A 23,950-nucleotide genomic window follows, 5' to 3' on the forward strand; every position below is an offset into this window, starting at 1 on the left:
TATCCCTACCGGCCAAACCCTCCCTAACCCGGACGACGCTATGCCAATTGTGCGTCGCCCCACGGACCTCCCGGTTGCGGCCGGCTGCGACAGAGCCTGGGCACGAACCCAGCCCAGCCTGGGCGCAAACCCAGAGACTCTGGTGGCGCAGCTAGCACTGCAATACAGTGCCCTAGACCACTGCGCCACCCGGGAGGCCAATTAATGTTACACCAGTCTCAGTAACCCTGCTATAAATGTCCTTCCTCCTCCAGAGCCTATAGAGGTGCTCATAGGAAGAGATCCTGGGAAGGGGATCTTGGGAGGGGGCGGGGTGTGTACCTCCAGAACAGGGTTGGACTGCAGCAGCCGGTCCCGGATCGTACTCATGTGGTCAGTGACAGGGCAGGTAGTGGCGTAGTACTGGAGGATCTTCTTGGAGGCCTCGGTCTTCCCTGCTCCGCTCTCCCCAGAGATCAGGATACACTGGTCCCTCCTCTCAGTCCGCATGGCTCGGTACGTGTTGTCTGACACCGCATAGCTACAGGATAGAGAAACAGAGGGGTGGGATACAAACATGATGTCAGCTAGTGATTGGGCTCATATTGGTGTATTCACATACAGTGGACCACCATCTGATAGTAAACATAGACTACATACTGTAAATGTAATGTTCCAGAGCACATTCACATATACACACACTCATTCTAGTCCTGCTGGGTCAGAGAAAGGTTAACCTCTATGGGATCGGTGTCCTCCCCACGGGACGGTTAAGCTAACGTAGGCTAATGTGATTAGCATGAGGTTGGAAGTAACAAAAACATTTCTGTGGACATAGAAATATCTGAAATGGGCAGAAAGCTTACATTTTTGTTAAATCTAACTACATTGTCCAATTTACAGTAGCTATTATAGTGAAAGAATACCATGCTATTGTTTGAGGAGAGTGCACAGCTATGAACTCGAAAATGTATTAATAAACCAATTAGGCACATTTAGGCAGTCTTGATAGAACATTTTGAACAGAATTGCAATGGTTCATTGAATCAGTCTAAAACTTTGCACATACGCTGCTGCCATCTAGTGGCCAAAATCTAAATTGTGGCTAATCAGGGGTCAGAGGGTGACTTACATGTGGGGTGATATCTCGTAGAAGCTGACCCCTCGGTAGCGCTCCATGTGCGCCTTGGAGTAGATCTCCAGGTCCTTGTATGGGTTCACTGATACCAACACTGACCCTATGTAGGTCTGACAGGGAGACAAGACCCGCACACTACAATCACCAACCCCTCTAATACAAAACCCACAAAAACACTGATATAAAAAAAATCAACCAATAGCAAACATTAAGTTAAAGCTACAGATGTAGGATCTTCATTTCAGCCGGAAAACTATCCTGCGGCAACAGGAAATGTGAATTATTCTGTGGATTATAATTATTGGACATTTCTTGTAGCGTACAAGGCAAATCAAGTCAAAACAATTTAAGTGGAAAATACAAACTTTAGAAGCCTTTTTAAACCTCGAATCCACTACAGGTTTGTATTCCTGCCGAGCGGGAAAATTCTCAGCAACAAAAGAGTGATCCAATTGAGATCCTACATCTGTATGCAGAGACATTTTTATGATAAGATTTCCATATAGCCTATATTATATGATTCTTTACATAGATGAGTTTCTCTCCAAAGCGACGGCGCAGGTTCTCAATGAAGGCCGCCTCGCTAGTGTAGTTCTCCAACAGCACAAAGTCCTGCACCCCCACCCTGTCCCGGGCTGTCAGAGTACTCTCCATAACTCTATGAACTCTGCCCTCACCTCCCACCTCCTATAGAGAGAGAGAGAGAGAAAGGGAGGGGGATAGAAGGGGGAGACATCATTGCCTGCCGCTCTTTCCCAGATACATACAATAATATATTAATAATATAATATATATTATTATAATAATATAATAATAAAATGCAATTTAGCAGACGCTTTTATCCAAATTGAAACCCACCACTATGCACTTCAACTACACCTGAAAAATTGTTCTTTATTTATTTTTATCCCATTTTCTCCCCAATCTTGTGACATCCAATTGGTAGTTACAAACTTGTCTCATTGCTGCAACCCAACGGGATCAGGAGAGGCGAAGATTGAGATATGCATCCTCCAAAACATGATCCGCCAAGACGAGCTGATTCTTAACACACTCTCTTAAAGGTGCAATATGCAGAAATCGCTCCGCCATTTCCTGGTTGCTAAAATTCGAATAGTTTGCCTAATTTCAGTGTATGTGACAAAACAAGCATTCAGAGTGTAAAGAATCATTGTACCATCTAAACCGCTGTGAAATATATTTTCAATAACCAAGAATATTGTATTTTCAGCTGTTTGAAGCTGGTGTACACAACCAAAAGTAAAAGATGCAAAAACGAGACTTAAGCATGGGAAGCATAGAAATAGAGCACATAGAACAGATCTACCGCTTCTTAGACTTGCGTTCAATGAGAATGGCATATCTCTAACTCACATTTCTGTGAATTTTGTCAGATTTGGTGACATATTGCAGCTTTAACCCAGAAGTCAGCCCAACCAATGTGTCGGAGAAATCACCGTCCGACTGACGACCGAGGTCAGCTTGCAGGCGCCCGGCCTGCCACAAGGAGTTATTAGGAGAGAGATGAGCCAAGGAAAGAACTGCCGACAAAACCCTCCCCTAACCCGGATGGTGCTGGCCAATTGTGCACCGCCTTTTGGGGCTCCCGGTCACAGACGGCTGAGATCGAATTCCAGGCTGTAGTGGCGCCTCAAGCATTAGACTGCTGCCCACTCAGGAGGCCGACCTGAAATAATTTGATAGGTATAAGCAATATGTAAAAATCCTCACCTTGCCCTTTTGATAGGCTAGGAGGAATTCCTCATATCGCTTACACCTACCCATACCTCATAGATCTACACAAGTGCATGGAGGGTAGGGCAGAGGGTCGAGTTGGGATTGGGCGTATTATGACAACACCACAGCACTGCAAATAAACACCTCCACAAGAGGCAGGAACAACCATATCAACCAGAGGAAAGCACACAGAGGATGTTCAGACATGCAGAACATAAATCAAACAATGAAGCCATTTCAATAATCCTTAATATAAACAGTGTCTCTAAGATCCTCTATTGTGTGATTGTGAGATAGCGTATTGGGATGTATATACAGTAAATACAGGCTTTAGCGCCAATCAGCTTCTGACCAATGCTGCTAAAGAGGTGTGTGTACATGTAAACCCTGGTATTCTGATGACAAACAGAGCACAGACAGGGAAATAATATCCAGAGAAATTCACCGACATGTTAATCCGAAAATATTAGAAGAGAACAGACACAAAAAATATACCTACCGTGAATTGGTGTGTGCATTATCCAGTTATGACTACTATTATCCACCAGTACAGAACAGAAATGCCTAGGCTACATCCTGCATTCCAGTACCATTCTACTACAACCAATCACCCTCTAGTCTGTTTGATCACTCACTGTATCAGGTGTAATCATTTGAAGTGCGTAAGCAAGCCCCCTAACACACACACACACACACACCAAGACACACTGGGAGAGGAACAATGGGGCCAGGGGCTTTGGGAACATACAGTCCTCTCAGGGGTGTCGTTAGGGGTTGGTTAATGTCACTAACTGGTCGTTATCTCTGAACGCTTAATGGTGGAAAATCCTTGAAACAACACAAGGACAACAGTGGAGTGAAGCCAAGAACTATGAGCAGGGGAAAGCCAGGAGACACTTCCACTCTGCACTCCTACCCAGCCCCCCTCTACCTCAGAGCATTGTTCTTGCAGGTGGCCTTCCTGCAGAAAGTAAAACACACAGAGGAATCCCCACACACACACACACACACACACACACACACACACACACACACACACACACACACACACACACACACACACACACACACGTATAGTGATTTTCCCGAAGGCATTTTAGAGTCAGGCTTAGGGTCAGGTCTTCAAGGATCTCCACTGAATGTGTCTTTTGTGTGTTTGGCTGTTTGTGTGTTTCTCTAAAATGCTGCCTCATCCTCTACGGGATCGGTCCCCCCCACCACGGGACGGTTAAGCTAACGTAGGCTAATGTGATTAGCATGAGGTTGGAAGTAAAAAGAACATTTCTGAGGACATAGAAATATCTGAAATGGGCAGAAAGCTTACATTTTTGTTAAATCTATCTACATTGTCCAATTTACAGTAGCTATTACAGTGAAAGAATACCATGCTATTGTTTGAGGAGAGTGCACAGCTATGAACTCGAAAATGTATTAATAAACCAATTAGGCATATTTAGGCAGTCTTGATAGAACATTTTGAACAGAAATGCAATGGGTCATTGAATCAGTCTAAAACTTTGCACATACACTGCTGCCATCTAGTGGCCAAAATCTAAACTGTGGCTAACCTGGAATAGTACGTTATGGCCTTTCTCTTGCACTTCAAAGATTTTTTATTTTACCAGATCTAAATGTGTTATATTCTCCTACATTCATTTCACATTTCCACAAACTTCAAAGTGTTCCCTTTCAAATGGCATCAAGAATATGCATATCATTGCTTCCGGTCCTGAGCTACAGGCAGTTAGAGTTGGGTACGTCATTTTAGGCGAAAACTGAAAAAAAGGGTCCGATCCTTAAGAGGTTGGGTTGTGAGTGGACTCTCAAGTAGTGTAGGCCTAGTTACTGTGGCCCCGTGAACAGGGTCCTGTGGCCCTTAGAAGAGATGAGTGTTCTATATAATATAAGAAAAGCACAAGCCTCTGTGTAGAGTATCCATCGGCCCTGTGGGTAATGAAGTTTGATGGACCTTTGAGGATGTACAGTTGAAGTCGGAAGTTTACATACACTTAAGTTGGAGTCATTAAAACTTGTTTTTCAACCACTCCACAAATTTCTTGTTCACAAACTATAGTTTTGGCAAGTCGGTTAGGACATCTACTTTGTGCAGGACACAAGTCATTTTTCCAACAATTGTTTACAGACAGATTATTTCACTTATAATTCACTGTATCACAATTCCAGTGGGTCAGAAGTTTACATACACTAAGTTGACTGGGCCTTTAAACAGCTTGGAAAATTCCCGAAAATGACGCCATGTTTTTAGAAGCGTCTGATAGGCTGATTGACATCATTTGAGTCAATTGGAGGTGTACCTGTGGATGTATTTCAAGGCCTACCTTCAAACTCAGCCAAGACCTCAGAAAAAAATTGTAGATCTCCACAAGTCTGGTTCATCCTTGGGAGCAATTTCCAAACACCTGAAGGTACCACGTTCATCTGTACAAACAATAGTACGCAAATATAAACACCATGGGACCACACAGCCGTCATACAGCTCAGGAAGGAGACGCATTCTGTCTCCTAGAGATGAACGTACTTTGGTGCGAAAAGTGCAAATCATTCCCAGAACAACAGCAAAGGTTCTTGTGAAAATGCTGTAGGAAACAAGTACAAAAGTATCTATATCCACAGTAAAACGAGTCCTATATCGACATAACCTGAAAGGCTGCTCAGCAAGGAAGAAGCCACTGCTCCAAAACCACCATAAAAAAAGCCAGACTACGGTTTGCAACTGCACATGGGGACAAAGATCGTACTTTTTGGAGAAATGTCCTCTGGTCTAATGAAACAAAAATTGTTTGGCCATAATGACCATCGTTATGTTTGGAGGAAAAAGGGGGAGGCTTGCAAGCCAAAGAACACCATCCCAACCGTGAAGCACGGGGGTGGCAACATCATATTGTGGGGGTGCTTTGCTGCAGGAGGGACTGGTGCACTTCACAAAATAGATGGCCACATGAGGAAGGAAAATTATGTGGATATATTGAAGCAACATCTGAAGACATCAGTCAGGAAGTTAAAGCTTGGTCACAAATGGGTCTTCCAAATGGACAATGACCCTAAGCACGCCTCCAAAGTTGTAGCAAAATGGCTTAAGGACAACAAAGTCAAGGTATTGGAGTGGCCATCACAAAGCCCTGACCTCAATCCCATAGAATATTTGTGGGCAGAACTAAAAAAGCGTGTGCGAGCAAGGAGGCCTACAAAACCTGACTCATTTACACCAGCTCTGTCAGGAGAAAATGGGCCAAAATTCACCTAACTTATTGTGGGAAGCTTGTGGAAGGCTACCCAAAACGTTTGACCCAAGTTAAACAATTTGAAGGCAATGCTACCAAATACTATTTTAAACTCAGTTTTTCTATGTAAACTTCTGACCCACTGGGAATGTGATGAAAGAAATAAAAGCTGAAATAAATCATTCTCTCTACTATTATTCTGACATTTCACATTCTTAAAATAAAGTCGTAATCCTAACTGGCCTAAAACAGGGAATTTTTACTAGGATTAAATGTCAGGAATAGTGAAAAACTGAGTTTAAATGTATTTGGCTAAGGTGTATGTAAACGTCTGACTTCAACTGTAGGTGTTGTAGTCGTTGGTGTTGTAGTTTTGTGTATTGCAATCCTATGGAGCAGTGAGGGCTGTGAGTGGAGTAGTCTTGAAAAGCAGTGAGGATTGTGGAAGTTGTAGTCCAATAGAGCGGTGAGGGCTGTTTTTGCTGCAATACTGTGCTATGTAGGGTGCGTTCGTATAACTGATGAATTTACGAACGCTCAACACCCATTGAATATGGCCGGTATCATTAAACGTTGGCAAAAAAGCGTAATTAAATTGTTGCCAGCAGTACAGTTACAGTCACAAACCCTCTGGATAACATGAAAACAGCCTAAATAGCTCTGCTAGGGCAAATAAAATGGACAAAGTCAGTTCTGTCTTTATGTCTGGAAGTAGCTAGCCAGTTAGCTAACTTTAGCCAGTTAACTTGGGTGCTTGACTGCCGCTGTGGGGTCAGAACGCTCGGATCAACCCTACTCCTTGGCCAGAGCTTCCAGTGTGTGCTCTAAACGCTCAGAGCGCGAAACACTCTGAATTTACGAACGGACAATCTGACAACGCTCTGAATTTACGAACGCCCAGAGCACACTCTGAGGGCGCTCTGGCACTCCAGCAAGAATTTATGAACGCACCCGTAGTAGTGAGGGATGTGAGTGTTTTAGTCTTATGGAGTAGAGAGTCGTGTGGGTGTTGTAGTCCTATTTTGATTTGATTTATTAGTATCCACATTAGCCGACGCCAACGGCGACAGCTAGTCTTACTGGTCCGACACATAATGAGAAATGCATTAGACAGAATACTTCATAATTAACATACATTTAAAAACATTAACATGTAGTATGTGTGTGTGTGCATCTATCAGTTCCACATACTGTACATGTCAGTACATTCACACAACAAGTAGGTGAGGGTTGAGGGTTATGTAGTCCTATGGAGCCAAGAGGGTTGTGAGTGGTGCATCTATGAGAGGCAGCAGGGAGGCTTCAGCGGGACTTGGCTCTGGGCCCCTTAAGTCAGCAGCGCTGGGCTGATTCCCCTCAGTCTCTTCCTTATAAGGTGCCCCTCTGCTCCGTCCCCAGACATACCTACTATGGGTGGACACACACCAGCTCCACAGCTGTCTCTCCAGCATGGATGTGCTAGCACTGGACAGAGTGGAAAAATACCAGCCACCAGCTACAGTATATCCCAGGAGAGCCTAGTCCCAGACCCAGGCAATGACTCATAGTAATGGTGGGAGAACTATAGTCCAAATGTTTGTTTCACAATCCTTGTGGGGACCAAAAAATTGATTCCCATTCAAAATCTTATTTTCCCTAACTCTTCTTGAACTGCACTGTTGGTTAAGGGCTTGTAAGTAAGCACTTCACGGTAAAGTCTACACTTGTTGTATTCGGCGCATGTGACAAATAAAGTTTGATTTGATCTCTAGCATTAACCTTTAAGCCTATTTAATTGTTTTATTTTATTTAACCTTTATTTAACTAGGCAAGTCAGTTAAGAACAAATTCTTATTTACAATGACGGCCTACACCAGCCAAACTTGGACGACACTGGGCCAATTGTGCGCCGCCCTATGGGACTCCCAATCACGTCCGGTTTTGATACAGCCTGGACTCGAACCAGGGTGTCTGTAGTGATGCCTCTAGCACTGAGATGCAGTGCCTTCGACCGCTGCGCCACTCGGGAGCCCCAACCTAACCCTTATTCTAAACCTAACCCTAAAATAGCCTTTTTCCTTGTGGGGACTGATGAAATGTCCCCACTTTTTTGCTTGTGGGGACTGACAAAATGCCCCCCCACAACACACACACACACACACACACCTATGACATGTTATGAGCAGCATGTAGAGAAGGGATAAGGATCTTACCCTGCCTCGGTACCTCATCCTGTCCTAGCTTAGTGTTGTTGATCTCCCTCTCTGGTCCTCTCTGGCGTCAGTGGTCCTCCCTCAAAATCAGGAAGACTCCCTAGGGGTTCTAGTGGCTCATCTACCTCCCTCTGTCCATGAGCAATAGATCCAGGTTACAGTTACTCTCTCCTTCACACACACTACATGCTGTCTCTGTTTCTGTCAGTCTGTTTCTCTCTTCCAAACACAGATACACACCCTCACACCATGCTCTCCCGCTGTTCTCTCTGTCCGTTGTGCCACACTATGAGGACAAAGCACACAGCGTCAAGCCTAAATAAATACCAGCAGTTCAACTTGTTTACAACTTCAGCCCTGTAGTCCCATTGACAGGTCAAGTAAACATCCTCTCCTCCATTCGTCCGCAAGTCCTTAAATCACCACTGTGAAACACAGGCTGTAACTCCGCTAACACGTCACACACTTGGACCGGAGCACCTTCCAAAAAAGAGAGAGAGAGAAAAAAAAAGACGAGGGAAAGTATGCTGGCTGAGCCGGGCCAAAGAAAAGAGTTCAAAAGGTTTGGAAAAATCTGCTAACAGCCCATGGACGTTAAGAAACATGTAACCATTTTGAAACTCTATAAAAAATGATACAAACAAAAATCACATGACGTGGCTCGAGTGCATTTTTTCTATCCCTCCCTCCTTCCCTCCTTCTCTTCTTCTTCTCTTACAAGCTGAGACAGATTCATAGGCGATAATAGCAATAGAACTGTCACACCAACAAGATGAATTTCATACCTAACCCTCTCATTGGCTCTCTTCCCATCCATGGAAAAAAAACTATGCAAACACAAGATGTATCACTCTCTTACAACAACACCAGCGCAGATATATCTCATTACTTTAGGCTTATGTAACTACTCTGCCACTATCTATATATATGAAATATGTTCGTAGAGTACTGGTATATATTCACACATTTGTTCACACGTTTTGTGAGTGTGTTAGTGATATATCCACTAACCCCATATGTACAGTATACACATAGTGGAGCAGCAGTGCACTTATTTGAAAGTCTCTTTCACTCTACAGTGACCTCACCCCCTGACTTCAGTTTGAGGATGGTTAGTACTATCTTGGATCCTTGGGACATCCTTAACCTAAACCCTACCCTTAATCATAACCCTTACTTAACCATAACCTTAACTATTTTAAATGTCAACTTCAATGTGGTGATGTCAGATCCCGGATAGCAGGGACCATTTGAGGACAGCGCCTCCATATCTGGTATGATTTTCAGTTACTAATACTATCATTTAAAAACCCAACACCAGAGCCCAACCAATATGTTTTTTGGGGTCCGATACTGATTCAGATTTTTTGGTGAGCAAAACTTCTGATAACAAAGTGTCATTTTCCCACACTGTTCTCATAAATTGTAGTGATGGGGGAAAAACTTGTCAGTATTTTTCATTCATAGCTTGTTCTCCATCTTTTACATTTACATTTTAGTCGTTAAGCAGAAACTCTTATCCAGAGTGACTTACAGTTTGTGATCTTAAAATTAATGCACTGTCATAGTAAGTACATTTTTCCTCAATAAAGCGGCTATCAGAGCTAGCTAGTAAGAGGGAAAATAATCAAGTGTGAGTGTTAATATACAAAAGGCTTTATTTTTATTGCTGCTGCAGATGGACAAGAGAGAGCCATGAGAAAACTAGTTTTGATTAGTCATGGGAATAACAAATTGGCTCCCTGTTTAAAAATAAGATGGAGAACAAGCTATTAAGGAGAAATACTGGAATTTTGGGGCAAGAACAGCAAACTAGCACAACAATAATATTGCGATATTTTCAAAATGATACAATACATCGTCAAACATAATCGATACATATGTAACTGTATCGATTTCCCCCCCATCACTAATCACAATACACATACTGTAGAATCATGAGAACCACATTACATACCGCATCGGCACCTAAGTACCACAATAATATTGTATCGTGAGGTCCCTGGCAATTCCCAGCCCTAATAAATTGCCATCCAAAAGAGGTATTGTCCAAGAAATATGCTCAAATGATGATTCCTTACATTGTGATAATGACATCTTTAGAAAAGTGTTTGGATAAGCATGTGATTACCTTTTTCATCCTATTTATTAAATATTGGTTATCGGTGGAATTATTGTCCTAAAGACCTATATCAGCAGTGAACGGATATAGGCTAATCGGTCGGGCTCTACCCAACACCCCCCAACTTCCCTCTCTCTACCCAACACCCCCCAACTTCCCTCTCTCTCTCTACCCAACACCCCCCAACTGCCCTCTCTCTCTCTACCCAACACCCCCCCAACTTCCCTCTCTCTCTCTACCCAACACCCCCCAACTTCCCTCTCTCTCTCTACCCAACACCCCCCAACTTCCCTCTCTCTCTCTACCCAACACCCCCCAACTTCCCTCTCTCTCTACCCAACACCTCCCAACTTCCTCTCTCTCTACCCAACACCCCCCAACTTCCCTCTCTCTCTACCCAACACCCCCAACTTCCCTCTCTCTCTACCCAACACTCCCCAACTACCCTCTCTCTCTACCCAACACCTCCCAACTTCCCTCTCTCTCTCTCTACCCAACACCCCCCAACTTCCCTCTCTCTCTCTTGCCAACATCATCAGATATCCAGCCTTGTGGAATTTGAATAATGTATTCCAGATGGAGCCTCTCTCTCTCTCTGTTCCCCTCTGAACAGGGTCACTTAAGGGTGGTGTGCAGAATTGTGAGCGATATCTCTCCACCCCATCCTAAGGGACCCACAGTGCATGATATTTCTCCACCCCTTTTTCACGCAATAACAATAAACAACAATGCTTTAAAACCCTTTTTAACATAACAGAATAGTGCCTAAATAACCTCCTGATCTTTATGCTCAGTCCTTCTCCTAGTAGCATAGTCTGCCAACCGCCTGACTGGAACTCGTGAAATGACACATAATTACATGACCAACTCAAAAACAGCAACATTGTGCATGATACTGTAGCCTCTATATCCAACAAATACACATGTTGATAAAAGCTACATGAAACAGCATTGATAGGCTTTAGGCCTATAGTCTATTACACTACAACAGCAGGACATGCTCTTTCCCCTCATTGTGTTTTTATTGCCGTTTTCCATCACTGGCATGCTGAACCATGGAGGAATGATAATGATCATTTGGGGCGGGGAAGACTGAGCAAGGACAGAGGGGATTATCCCACTGGATGTCATTCTCTCTCTCACACACACACACACACACACACACACACACACACACACACACACACACACACACACACACACACACACACACACACACACACACACACACACACACACACACACACACACACACACACACACACACACACATATTTTATACATAAAATATTAATAGGAAGACCAGACGGACGTCAGTAACACAAACACAAGTACACACACACAATGTATGTGTGGTGAGTGGTGACAGCGTAAAAGAGGTAGACTAATGAGTATCGGGTATAATCCCTGGCACAGAGCAGTAAGCTCATCTTGATCTCTACATGCCAACTCTTGCTAGACATCTTTCCCTTTCTCTCAGCCTTTATTCTGCCACTCCTACTCCCCTTCACCCAGTTTGTTAATGTATTATACAGCACTGAAGCTTAAACAGTGTTCTGTGAGAGAAGTGCTTTGTCCAGAAAAAAGGTTATAGGTGCATTAGAAAGGAGGTCATTGTGAGGTTGTGTAAACCGCAAAAATAATAATTTTGCTACTATGCCTGTGGCTCTGTCTAGTCTGAGTCTACAGTATCACACACCTTCTACTGCTCGCTGTCCATCTGTGTTGGATTCCCACAGCCCCCATCTGCTCCCTCTCCCTTTTAATCCCCCTCTTTACCTCCACTCAGCCTAAGGCACCATCTCCCTGACAAAACAATAGAGCTGTTCCTCTGAAGCCTCACCCACTCCCTACAAAAGCCTATTTCCTGGAGTGTCATTCACTCCCCCTGTCCATGGGATTGTCCTCCAGAGACACTCAGTGCAACACTTGCTATGTGTGCCTCCATCTGACTTATGTAGAGATTTAGCTTAAACCACGCAAACTCATATGGAGGTGAGTGACTACAGGCATTGTCAGGTTGAGGTTTCAGGAAACTACCATGGTTTGCCTTAAAACAGGAACTGGCAGAGAGGAGAGGAGGAAGTGAGCTCAGATCCGGCACCGGTGCATAGACAGAAACTCCCGAGTGGCGCAGCGGTCTAAGGCACTGCATCTCAGTGCTAGAGGCGTCACTACAGACCCTGATTCGATCCCGGGCTGTATCACAGCCGTCTGTGATCGGCTGTCCCCATAGGGTGGGGCACAATTGGCCCAGCATCGTCCGGGTTAGGGGAGGGTTTGGCTGGGGAATGCCGTCTTAACTGACTTGCCTAGTTAAATAAAGGTTAAATAAATAAAAATAAAAAAGACACTGTGCGGTATGTCTAAAAATAGGACATGGCTCATGCAAACACAAGCAACAAACAAAACACCAACAGATGCACTGTAGGCCTACAGTAAACAAGCAACTGAGTGACTCTACGCACATGTGTATATTTGAACGGCAGTTTAATAACTTTAGTTTAAGCAACAAAGTGCATGGTCAAATTTAATAAGCTATTAAGAAACTGGATCATTTTGCAGGGAGCTTGATCTTGGCAATACAGTTGCATGTTTGGACATTCCGCAGCTGACAGAAATACGTCAGATAATGTTCCCTCATGCACCACACAAAGAAAAAACATATCACCTTCCAGTGAGGAGGGAGGCTCATTCCGAGGTCAAGCTGATCTAACAGAGGAGGAAAACACAGTCCACACCCAGCTGGTTAGGCACAGAGATCACAGACCACCACATACGTCCTCCATGTCCATAAGGCTTGAAGGGACATTGGAACGAAATGTTTAAATGTTAGCTCATAACAAGTTATAAGTGGTTAATAGGAGAAAGGGGTTATGGCAAGTTATAAGTAGTTAATAGGAAGGGGATGGGTTACAAAGTCATCACATACTTTCAATGTTGTGTGTAAACAGTTGACCGTCTGCTGAAGACAGAGGACAGAACTGAAGTTTACAGCAGAGACAACAGTTTAGAATCAAGTCTACATAAGGCTATCTAACAATGATGGTAGCAATATACTGCTCCATTGCATAACTCTTGTTCCTCACCTGTCAAAACTATAACCTAGGCATGATTACAAAACGTAACACACTATGAAATTGTCTATAAATCCAATAGTTGCTTGAAATAACCCAAACATTTTTGCGCCAGCGGGAGAATATAGCAGTTTGGTTAGATACATTTTTATTCTTGCAAACAAAATACAATCTTGTATTCAATACATAAGACAAAAGTGCTTAACTTATTGGCAAAATTATACAAGTTGCAAAGTAAAAACAAGAGCAAAAGTGTGTTCGTTTTACAATATTTAATTATTAGGTTACTTCAATACATTTTGAGTGTGATTTTAATGATAAGAATTTAGCCTACGAATAATTAATAATACAGTGCCTTCAGAAAGTATTCACACCCCTGGACATTTTCCACATTTTGTTGTGTTGCAGCCTGAAAATAAAATGTAGATTTTTGGTCACTGGTCTACACACAATACACCATAATGTCAAAGTTGAACTATGTTTTTCACATTTTATACAAATGTATAAAAAATGAAAAGCTGTAATGTCTTGAGTCAATAAGTATTCAACCCCTTTGTTATGCCAAGCCGAAATAGGTTCAGGAGTAATTGTGTTCTTAAGTCACATAATAAGTTGCATGGACTCACTGTGTGCAATAATAGTGTGTAACATGATTTTTGAATGACTACCTCATCTCTGTATCCCACACATACAATTATCTGTAAGGTCCCTCAGTCGAGCATTGAATTTCAAACACAGATTCAACCACAAAGACCTGGAAGGTTTTCCAATGCCTCGCAAAGAAGGATACCGATTGGTAGATGGGTAAAAATAATCTCTTTTAGCATGGTAAAGTTATTCATTACACTTTTGGATGGTGTATCAATACACCCAGTTGCTATAAAGATACAGGCAACCTTCCTAACTCACTTGTCGGAGAGGAAGGAAACCGCTCAGGGATTTCACCATGCTGCCAATGGTGACTTTAAAACAGTTAGAGTTTAATGACTGTGATAGGAGAAAACTGACAATGGATCAACAACATTGTAGTTACTCCACAATATTAACCTAATTGACTAAGTGAAAAGAAGGAAGCCTGTACAGAATAAAAATATTCCAAAACATGCATCCTGTTTGCAACAAGGCACTAAAGTATTCATGTAAAACATGTGGCAAAGCTATACACTTTTTTTCCTCAATAAAATGTCTGGGGCAAATCCAATACAACACATTACTGAGTACCACTCTCCATATTTTCAAACATAGTGGTGTTGGCATCACATTATCACTATGCTTGTAATTCTTAAGGACTGGGGAGTTTTTCAGGATAAAAAAATTAACGGAATGGACAGGCAAAATCTTAGAGGAAAACCTGGTTCAGTCTGCTTTCAACCAGACACTGGAAGATGAATTCACCTTTCAGCAGGACAATAACCTAAAACACAAGGCAGAATCTACACTGGAGTTGCTTACCAAGAAGATAGTAAATGTTCCGGACTTAAATCTACTTGAAAATCTATGGCAAGACCTGAAAATGGTTGTCTAGAAATGATCAAAAAACAATTTGACAGAGTTTGAATAATTTTGAAATGTTGCACAATCCAGGTGGAAAGAGAATTACCCAGAAAGACTCACAGCTGTTATCTCTGCCAAAGGTTTTTCTAGAAATTGACACGGGTGTAAATTTCTTTTTCAATAAATTTGCAAACATTTCTAAAAACATGTTTTTACTTTGTGATTATGGGGTAGTGTGTTGATGGGTGAGAAAATTATATTTATTCATTTTTGAATTCAGGCTGTAACACAAAAAGTACAATAAGGGGTTTGAATACTTTCTGAAGACACTGTAAATGTTCCACAATGTAACAATTCTGAAGCCTATGCAATACAAGCTTGGACTGACAATTGTGTTGACCATTATTATAAAGCTATCAAATGTTGCACTCAGTTAGCTACAAAACACAATAGTTAGCTAGGTCTGATAGTCCAGAGGGCAGGTGAAATAATTGTTCCATTTTATGATACAAGTATCAAACCTGGTACACTAATATTAAATACCTTAAGGAACATTTTAAAGATTGGAGGCAGCCTGGGAAGACTGTCAGTTAACCTCTACCGAGCACCTACCCCGGGTCCGGGAGCACCCCCCACCCCCCCCACACTGATTAGCATCGCTAGCATAGCGTCACAATTAAATAGTAGCATCTAAATATCATTAAATCACAAGTCCAAGACACCTAATGAAAGATACAGATCCTGTGAATAAAGCCACCATTTCAGATTTTTATAATGTTTTACAGGGAAGACACAATATGTAAATCTATTAGCTAAACACGTTAGCAAAAGACACAATTTTTTTACTCCAACAGTTTTTTCCTGCGTCAGTAGCTATCACTAATTCGACTAAATAAAAATATATATAGCCACTAACCAAGAAACAACTTCATAAGATGACAGTCTGATAACATATTTATGGTATAGCATAGTTTTTTTTTGAAAAATGTGAATTTTTCAGGTATAAATCACAGTTCTACATTGCAGCTGCAATCTGAAATAGTGCCGACGCAGCCAGAACAATTACAGAGACCAACGTCATATAACTAATTACTTGTCTTAAAACATTTCAGAAAAAATACACAGTGTACAGATATTGAAAGCCCAACATCTGGTGAATCCAAACAATATTTCTGATTTATTAAATGTTTTATAGCGAAAACAAAATGTAGCGCTAAATTAGCATAGCCACGCCAGCCAGAACCAGCTGGGCGCCCCCGACCAGTTCACATGCACGACAGATATATGAAATAACATCGTAATTTGGGTCTTACTATTGCTGATCTTTCATCAGAATGTTGATCAAGGTGTCCTTAGTCCTGATGAGTCGTTCAATCCATTCATAATGGCAACTTTCCCTCTTCATTTAGCATATGTACTGGTCGACTGGCCAAAGTAAAAAAAGTCACAGAACGGAACACGACAAAACTCCCGAAAAAATTCAAATAATCTGATTAAACTATATTGAAAAAACATACATTAAGATGATATGGTCACATGTATCAAACAAACTTCGAGACGGAGATAGTTTTCATCCGTAACGGCAGCAAAACAGAAGACAATCGCACCTACAAATCGCGCGATTCAGAGAACCGGAAGTTGTCGGTCACGCCAAAGAAATAGGTCTTATTTCACGTCAGTACAAGATAAACAAAAAAATTCTCCTCTGACGTCCTCTTGACACCCAGAGGAAGACAAATGAAGTGTGTTTCGGGTCATAGGTGGCGTGACCATATATAGGCAGAGCGTTGAAGCGAGCATACACATCTTGCATTCTTCTTCTTGGTCAGGGAAAGTGCTGTCAAATGACTTCTGTTTCACTCAGAGACAAAATTGAAACGGTTTTAGAAACTATAGATTCTAACCAATGGTATTAATTATATGCATATAGTAAGAGCAATAATTAAATAAGAGGCAGTTTAATCTGTAGAGGAAATTATGCTAATGCGAAAACAGCACCCCCTGTATTCTCAAGAAGTTAACCAGGGTGGCCATTTTTATAAAATGGCTGACATTCAAACTTCCTGTTAGTTATCTACCCACTAAATAAACCTCACAGATAAAATAGACAATATTTCAGAGGTCATCACGTCTACTTGAAAATGTTTTGGAATTTGTGATAGAGCTACCCAATTCACACAGCAAGGGCATGTCTAAATAAGTATTTTTGGCTATAGTGCGATTGCAGATTTAGTCCATTACCCTCCTGGCAGTGATTTCCAATATGCCCATTGGAAAATAGGCTAAGAGACCCAAGATAGGTAATTGGTTGGATAAATGTCACTAGGGGCTCCGGTCAGAGAGCAATCAGAGAACAGAGACGGTGCCAAAGTCCACATATTTACTAAGGACTTGTGGTGGGACATGGTAAAGTTGGATTTGTGTGTGGTTCTGCAACAAAGGAGATACATTATAATCATGTTGCATAACATACAAGGTAAAGGTAATAAGGATGAATCTTATAAACCATGTAAGGGGTGCGTACTGGCGGCAGAGAAGTCAAGCGCAGGAGAACAAAAACTTTGTTTACAACGGAGCAGTTTAATAATTAGAAACACCGGAATCAGAACAAACAATCAATGGGTACACAACCCGTCGCACACCAGATAAACGTGCACATGCACTTACAATAAACAATCACGGACAAGGACATGGGGGGAACAGAGGGTTAAATACAGAACATGTAATGATGGGATTGAAACCAGGTGTGTGGGAAGACAAGACAAAACAAATGGAAAATGAAAAGTGGATTGATGATGGCTAGAAGACCGGCGACGCCGACCGCCGCCCGAACAAGGAGAGGACCCAACTTCGGAGAAAGTCGTGACAGTACCCATTCCTTGACGCACGGCTCCAGCAGCGCGCCGACACCGGCCTCGGGGACGACCCGGAGGGCGAGGCGCAGGGCGATCCGGAGGAAGACGGTGGAACTCCTGCAGCATTGAAGGGTCCAACACGTCCTCGACCGGAACCCAGCACCTCTCCTCCGGACCGTACCTCCCACTCCACGAGATACTGAAGGCCCCTCGCCCGATGCCTCGAATCCAGTATGGAGCGAACAGAGTACGCCGGGGCCCCCTCGATGTCCAGAGGGGGTGGAGGAACCTCCCGCACCTCAGACTCCTGGAGCGGGCCAGCCACTACCGGCCTGAGGAGAGACACATGGAACGAGGGGTTAATACGGTAATCGGGGGGAAGCTATAACCTATAACAAACCCTGTTCACTCTCCTCAAGACTTTAAATGGCCCCACAAACCGCGGACCCAGCTTCCGGCAGGGAAGGCGGGGGGGGCAGGTTTCGGGTCGGTGTTCGCACCGGGGCCTCACTGCGGTGACCGTCTGTGTTATTTTTTTGGGGCACAGGCAGCTTCCCATGTCTCCTCCGCATGCCTGAACCAGTCGTCCACCGCAGGAGCCTCGGTCTGACTCTGATGCCAAGGCGCAATAACCGGCTGGTACCCCAGTATGCACTGGAAGGGAGAGAGGTTAGTGGAGTGGCGAAGCGAGTTCTGTGCAATCGCGGCCCAGGGCACGAACGCCGCCCACTTCCCCGGCCGGTCCTGGCAATAAGACCGCAGAAACATGCCCACATCCTGGTTTACTCTCTCCATCTGCCCATTACTCTCTGTTTGAAACTCCGAAGTAAGGCTGATCGAGCAGAGGGAAGAGAGGACAAGACTTAGAGAACCGATCCACAACGACCAGGATCGCGGTGTTACCTTGTGAAGTGGAGAGATCGGTAAGAAAATCCACCGACAGGTACGACCAAGGCCGTTGTGGAACGGGTAAGGGGTGTAGCTTCCCTCTGGGCAGGTGCCTAGGAGCCTTACACTGGGCGCACACCGAGCAGGAGGAAACATAAACCCTCACGTCCTTAGCCCAGGTAGGCCACCAGTACCTCCCGCTCAAACAGTGCACTGTCCGACCGATCCCAGGATGACCAGAGGAGGGTGACGTGTGGGCCCAATAGATCAACCGGTCACGGACAGCAGACGGGACGTACAGACGCCCAGCGGGACACGCGTCCAGCTCCCACACTACCGGCGCCACCAGGCAGGAGGCTGGGAGTATGGGGGTGGGATCCATGGGCCGCTCCTCTGTGTCATACAGCCGGGACAATGCGTCTGCCTTCACGTTCTGGGAGCCTGGTCTGTAGGAAAGGGTGAACACAAAACTGGTGAAAAACATGGCCCACCTTGTCTGGCGAGGGTTCAGCCACCTCGCTGCCCGGATGTACTCCAGATTGCGGTGGTCAGTCCAGATGAGAAAAGGGTGTTTAGCCCCCTCAAGCCAATGTCTCCACGCCTTCAGAGCCTTTACGACAGCCATCAGCTCACGGTCCCCCACATCATAGTTTCGCTCCGCCGGGCTGAGCTTCTTCGAGAAGAAGGCACAGGGGCGGAGCTTCGGTGGCGTACCAGAGCACTGAGAGAGCACGGCTCCTATCCCAGCCTCGGACGCATCCACCTCCACTATGAACGGCAAAGAAGGATCCGGATGGGCCAGCACGGGAGCCGAGGTAAACAGAGCCCTCAGGTGACCAAAAGCCCTGTCTGCCTCAGCCGACCACTGCAAACTCACCGGGCCCCCCTTCAGCAGTGACGTAATGGGAGCCGCTACCTGACCAAAACCCCAGATAAACCTCCGGTAGTAATTGGCAAACCCAAGAAACCGCTGCACCTCCTTTACCGTGGTGGGAGTCGGCCAATTACGCACAGCTGAAATGCGGTCACTCTCCATCTCCACCCCCGAGGTGGAAATGCGGTACCCTAGGAAGGAGACGGACTGCTGGAAGAACAGGAACCTCTCAGCCTTGACGTACAGGTCATGTTCCAACAATCGTCCAAGCACCCTGCGCACAAGAGACACATGCTCGGCGCGTGTAGCGCAGTATATCAGAATGTCATCAATATACACCACTACACCCTGCCCGTGCAGGTCCCTGAAAATCTCGTCTACAAAGGCTTAGAAGACTGATGGAGCATTCATCAACCTGCATGGCATGACGAGGTACTCATAATGCCCTGAGGTGGTACTGAATGCCGTCTTCCACTCGTCTCCCTCCTGGATACGCACCAGGTTGTAAGCGCTCCTGAGATCTAGTTTGGTGAAGCGCGCCCCGTGCATTGACTCAATCGCTGTGGCGATGAGAGGTAGCGGGTAACTGTATCTCACCGTGATCTGATTTAGACCTCGATAGTCAATACACGGGCGCAGACCTCCATCCTTCTTCTTCACAAAAAAGAAACTTGAGGAGGCGGGTGATGTGGAGGACCGAATGTACCCCTGACGCAGGGATTCGGAGGCATATGTTTCCATAGCCACCGTCTCCGCTTGTGACAGAGGATAAACGTGACTCCTGGGAAGTGAGGCGTCTACCAGGAGATTTATCGCACAATCCCCCCGTCGATGGGGTGGTAATTGAGTCGCCTTCTTCTTAGAGAAGGCAAGAGCCAAATCGGCATATTCAGGGGGAATGCGCACGGTGGAGACCTGGTCTGGACTTTCCACCGTGGTAGCACCAACGGAAACCCCTAAACACCTCCCTGTGCACTCTCGCGACCACCCTGTGAGAGCCCTCCATTGCCAAGAAACAGTGGGGTCATGACAAGCTAACCAGGGAAGGCCTAATACCACGGGAAACGCAGGAGAGTCAATGAGGAAGAGACTAATAATTCTCTCCTTGTGACCCCCCTGCGTCACCAAACCCAGAGGAGCGGTGGCCTCCCTAATCAACCCTGACCCTATTGGTCGACTATCCAAGGCGTGAACGGGGAAGGGCACAGCCACGGGAACAATGGGGATCCCTAAACTATGGGCGAACGATCTATAAAATTCCCAGCCGCGCCTGAATCGACGAGCTCCTTATGCTGGGAATGCGGGGAAAACTCAGGAAAAGTGACATACAAAAACATATGTGCAACAGAGGGCTCTGGGTGAGAATGGTGCCGGCTCACAAGGGGTGACGCCAGAGCGTCCTGCCTGCTGCCTCGATACCCAGAGGAATCAACCCGGAACCTAGGCAGTGTGACCCCTGCGGCCACAGATGGTGCACGAGCTGGAACCCCTTCCGGTCTCCCTGCGCACCGCCCCTCTCAGCTCCATGGGTATCGGAGAGAGGGTGCGGGGGGATGGAACCAACAGACCCCGATCTGTACGTCCGCGGGTAGCCAGCAGGTTATCCAGCCGGATGGACAGGTCCACCAGCTGGTCGAATGTGAGGGTGGTGTCTCTGCAGGCCAACTCCCGACGGATGTCTTCGCGCAGACTGCAGCGATAATGATTGATCAGGGCCCTGTCGTTCCATCCCCCCCTGGCAGCCAGAGTCCGAAACTCCAGGGCGAACTCCTGGGCGCTCCTCGTCCCCTGCCTCAGATGGAACAGGCGTTCACCCGCCGCTCTACCATCGGGCGGGTGGTCGAAGACTGCCCGGAAGAGGCGGGGGAACTCCTCAAACTGGTCCAATGCCGCATCTCCCTCTCTCCACACAGCGTTGGCCCACTCCAGGGCTTTCCTGGTGAGGCACGAGACGAGGGTGGACACTCTTTCACGGCCCGAAGGAGCCGGGTGGACGGTTGCCAGGTATAAGTCTAGCTGCAACAGGAATCCCTGGCAGTTCGCAGCCGTCCCATTGTATTCCTGGGGAAGGTAGAGACGAATCCCACTGGGAGCAGGAGAAGGAGGGGGGGGGGGGGGGCGAGTAGTGGAGACCCCGGTTGTGCTGGTGGAGGCGCTGGTAGAACTCCCTGTCTCTCCCAGCGGTCCATTGTCTGGACAACGCGGTCCATGGCGGTGCCAAGATGGTGGAGCATTGCTGCGTGCTCCCGGACGCGCTCCTCCACCCCTATTCCTCGGGTACCTGCTCCTGCTGACTCCATATAGTGGTCCGGAATTCTGTAAGGGGTGCGTACTGGCGGCAGAGAAGTCAGGCGCAGGAGAGCAAAAACTGCGTTTACAACTGAGCAGTTTAATAATAAAAACCACCAGAATCAGAACAAACAATCAATGGGTACACAACCCGTTGCACACCAGATAAACATGCACATGCACTTACAATAAACAATCCCGGACAAGGACATGGGGGGAACAGAGGGTTAAATACACAACATGTAATGATGGAATTGATACCAGGTGTGTGGGAAGACAATACAAAACAAATGGAAAATAAAAAGTGGATCAATGATGGCTAGAAGACCGGCGACGCCGACTGCCGCCCGAACGCCGCCCGAACAAGGAGAGGAACCAACTTCGGCGGAAGTCGTGACAAACCAATACATCTCAAGTAATGAAAATAAGGAAATTACATGACATCTTAATGTTATGACAACTAAAATATACATGGAAAATAGGAAATAAATGTACTCTTAACTGTGATGCACACAACTGGAAAGAAACTGAGGAATGGCTTGGCAGGATTTAAATACAAACTAAAGGTTATCAGAGCAGTCTTGATAATTAGTAACAAACGTGTGGCATTGAGAGAGTCAACAGGTGAAATCAACTTGGTTGAAAAAGTTCATATCAGTAGTGTCACTTCCTGCCCTTAGAGATCCTTTTAATTCTCTATTTGGTTAGGTCAGGGTGTGACTAGTGTGGGCAATCTATGTTTTCTATTTCTTTGTTGGCCGGGCATGGTTCACAATCAGAGGCAGCTGTCTATCGTTGTCTCTGATTGGGGATCATACTTAGGCAGCCTTTTGCCACCTGTAGTTTGTGGGATCTTGTTTTTGTACTGTTGCTTTCCAGCCCTACAGAACTGTGCGTTTCGTTTTGTATTTGTTGTTTTTTCGGTGTCATCAATAAAAGAAAGATGTACGCCTACCACGCTGCACCTTGGTCCGATCCTTCCATCAACCAGCGTAACAAGTAGTATGCTGCTCCACTCTGAAGGCTCCACTCTACAGCCCAATGATGTCTTAAAATGTTTGAGGGGGTCTGAAAAACACAATAAAATTGCCCAAAGATGCCATACCTTTCACATTTTTTGTAGAAAAGTGGTGAAAATGTGTGCCAATTTACTGTTTTTTGTAAATGTTTTTATGGCTAGTTCCAATAGTTTAAATGTAAACACTCCAAAAAATTATATGAGCGTTCCCTGAAGTCTACTGATTGCAATGATATATAATATGTTATACAATGGCATTGTTGAATACTTGTCTCTGACTGGCTTGAAGAGCATTCTAGAGCATGCATTATTTCCCTATAACTCACGGGATATCAGCACGGTAGAATTCAATGGCTATAGTCAGGGATTAGCCAAAATGGCGTAGCAGTCGGTCGTGTGTTGTGTTTGTCTTTGTCTTATCCCATGTAAATAAACGTAATAAAAAAAAAAATGGTATACATTTTAATCTCACTTTCTATCTACAAACTAAATATACTTTCCTGCAACCCACCTCACCCAATGTGGTACGGATCTGCTATTTTTATTCCTTATAACTGGAACCTCCGTCAGGTGCTAGCCAGCTAACTAGCTACTAGTCTTTGTTAGCCAGGGCTAGCGGTTTTCACCTTTTAGCTCGGACACCACCAGCTTTAGCTCGGACAATACATGCCAGTCTGCACAGCGCAATATCAACCCAGAGCATATCAGACTGCTTCTCCCTACCACATCACCGGATTCCTGCCGCTCTGGATCATTACACCGGATCATCGCAGCTAGCTAGCTGCTACCGAGTGGCTACTGTTAGCTAACACCTCTGTCCCGAAGCAAGCACCAGTTAGCCTTGAGCTAGCCACGAGCTAGGCCCATATACCAGCTAATTCTAGGGCTACAATACCTCTATTGCCAATTGGCCTGGACCCTTTATTGTCAACGCGGAGCCCTGCCGATCCATCACGACTGGTCTGCCGACGTGGTCGCCCGATGTGGTCTCAACGCCAAAGACCCATCTTCTTGCCCCGGCCCGCTAGCTTTCTAAGCGCCGTGT

General features: G+C 45.1%; 1 protein-coding gene across 2 annotated transcripts in view; it reads right to left on the reverse strand.

Annotated features, from left to right (window-relative positions):
* The window catches only part of LOC129868538 (unconventional myosin-Ic-like), a 53,261-nt gene that overhangs the window by 22,587 nt on the left and 6,724 nt on the right, over positions 1-23,950 (reverse strand). The window contains exons 2-5 of one of the 2 annotated variants that reach the window (XM_055942624.1): positions 13,082-13,122; positions 1,646-1,804; positions 1,112-1,227; positions 322-520 (exon numbers count right to left, since the gene is read on the reverse strand). In XM_055942624.1, coding sequence (XP_055798599.1) covers positions 322-520; positions 1,112-1,227; positions 1,646-1,804; positions 13,082-13,105 — 498 coding nt within the window. In that variant the 5' untranslated portion in view covers positions 13,106-13,122. Of the gene's footprint in view, positions 1-321; positions 521-1,111; positions 1,228-1,645; positions 1,805-8,288; positions 8,913-13,081; positions 13,123-23,950 lie in introns of those variants that run through there. The other variant, XM_055942625.1, reaches the window with a different exon arrangement.

The sequence above is a fragment of the Salvelinus fontinalis genome, chromosome 13 (genome assembly GCF_029448725.1).
Source record: "Salvelinus fontinalis isolate EN_2023a chromosome 13, ASM2944872v1, whole genome shotgun sequence".
NCBI classification, from domain to species: Eukaryota; Metazoa; Chordata; class Actinopteri; order Salmoniformes; family Salmonidae; genus Salvelinus; species Salvelinus fontinalis.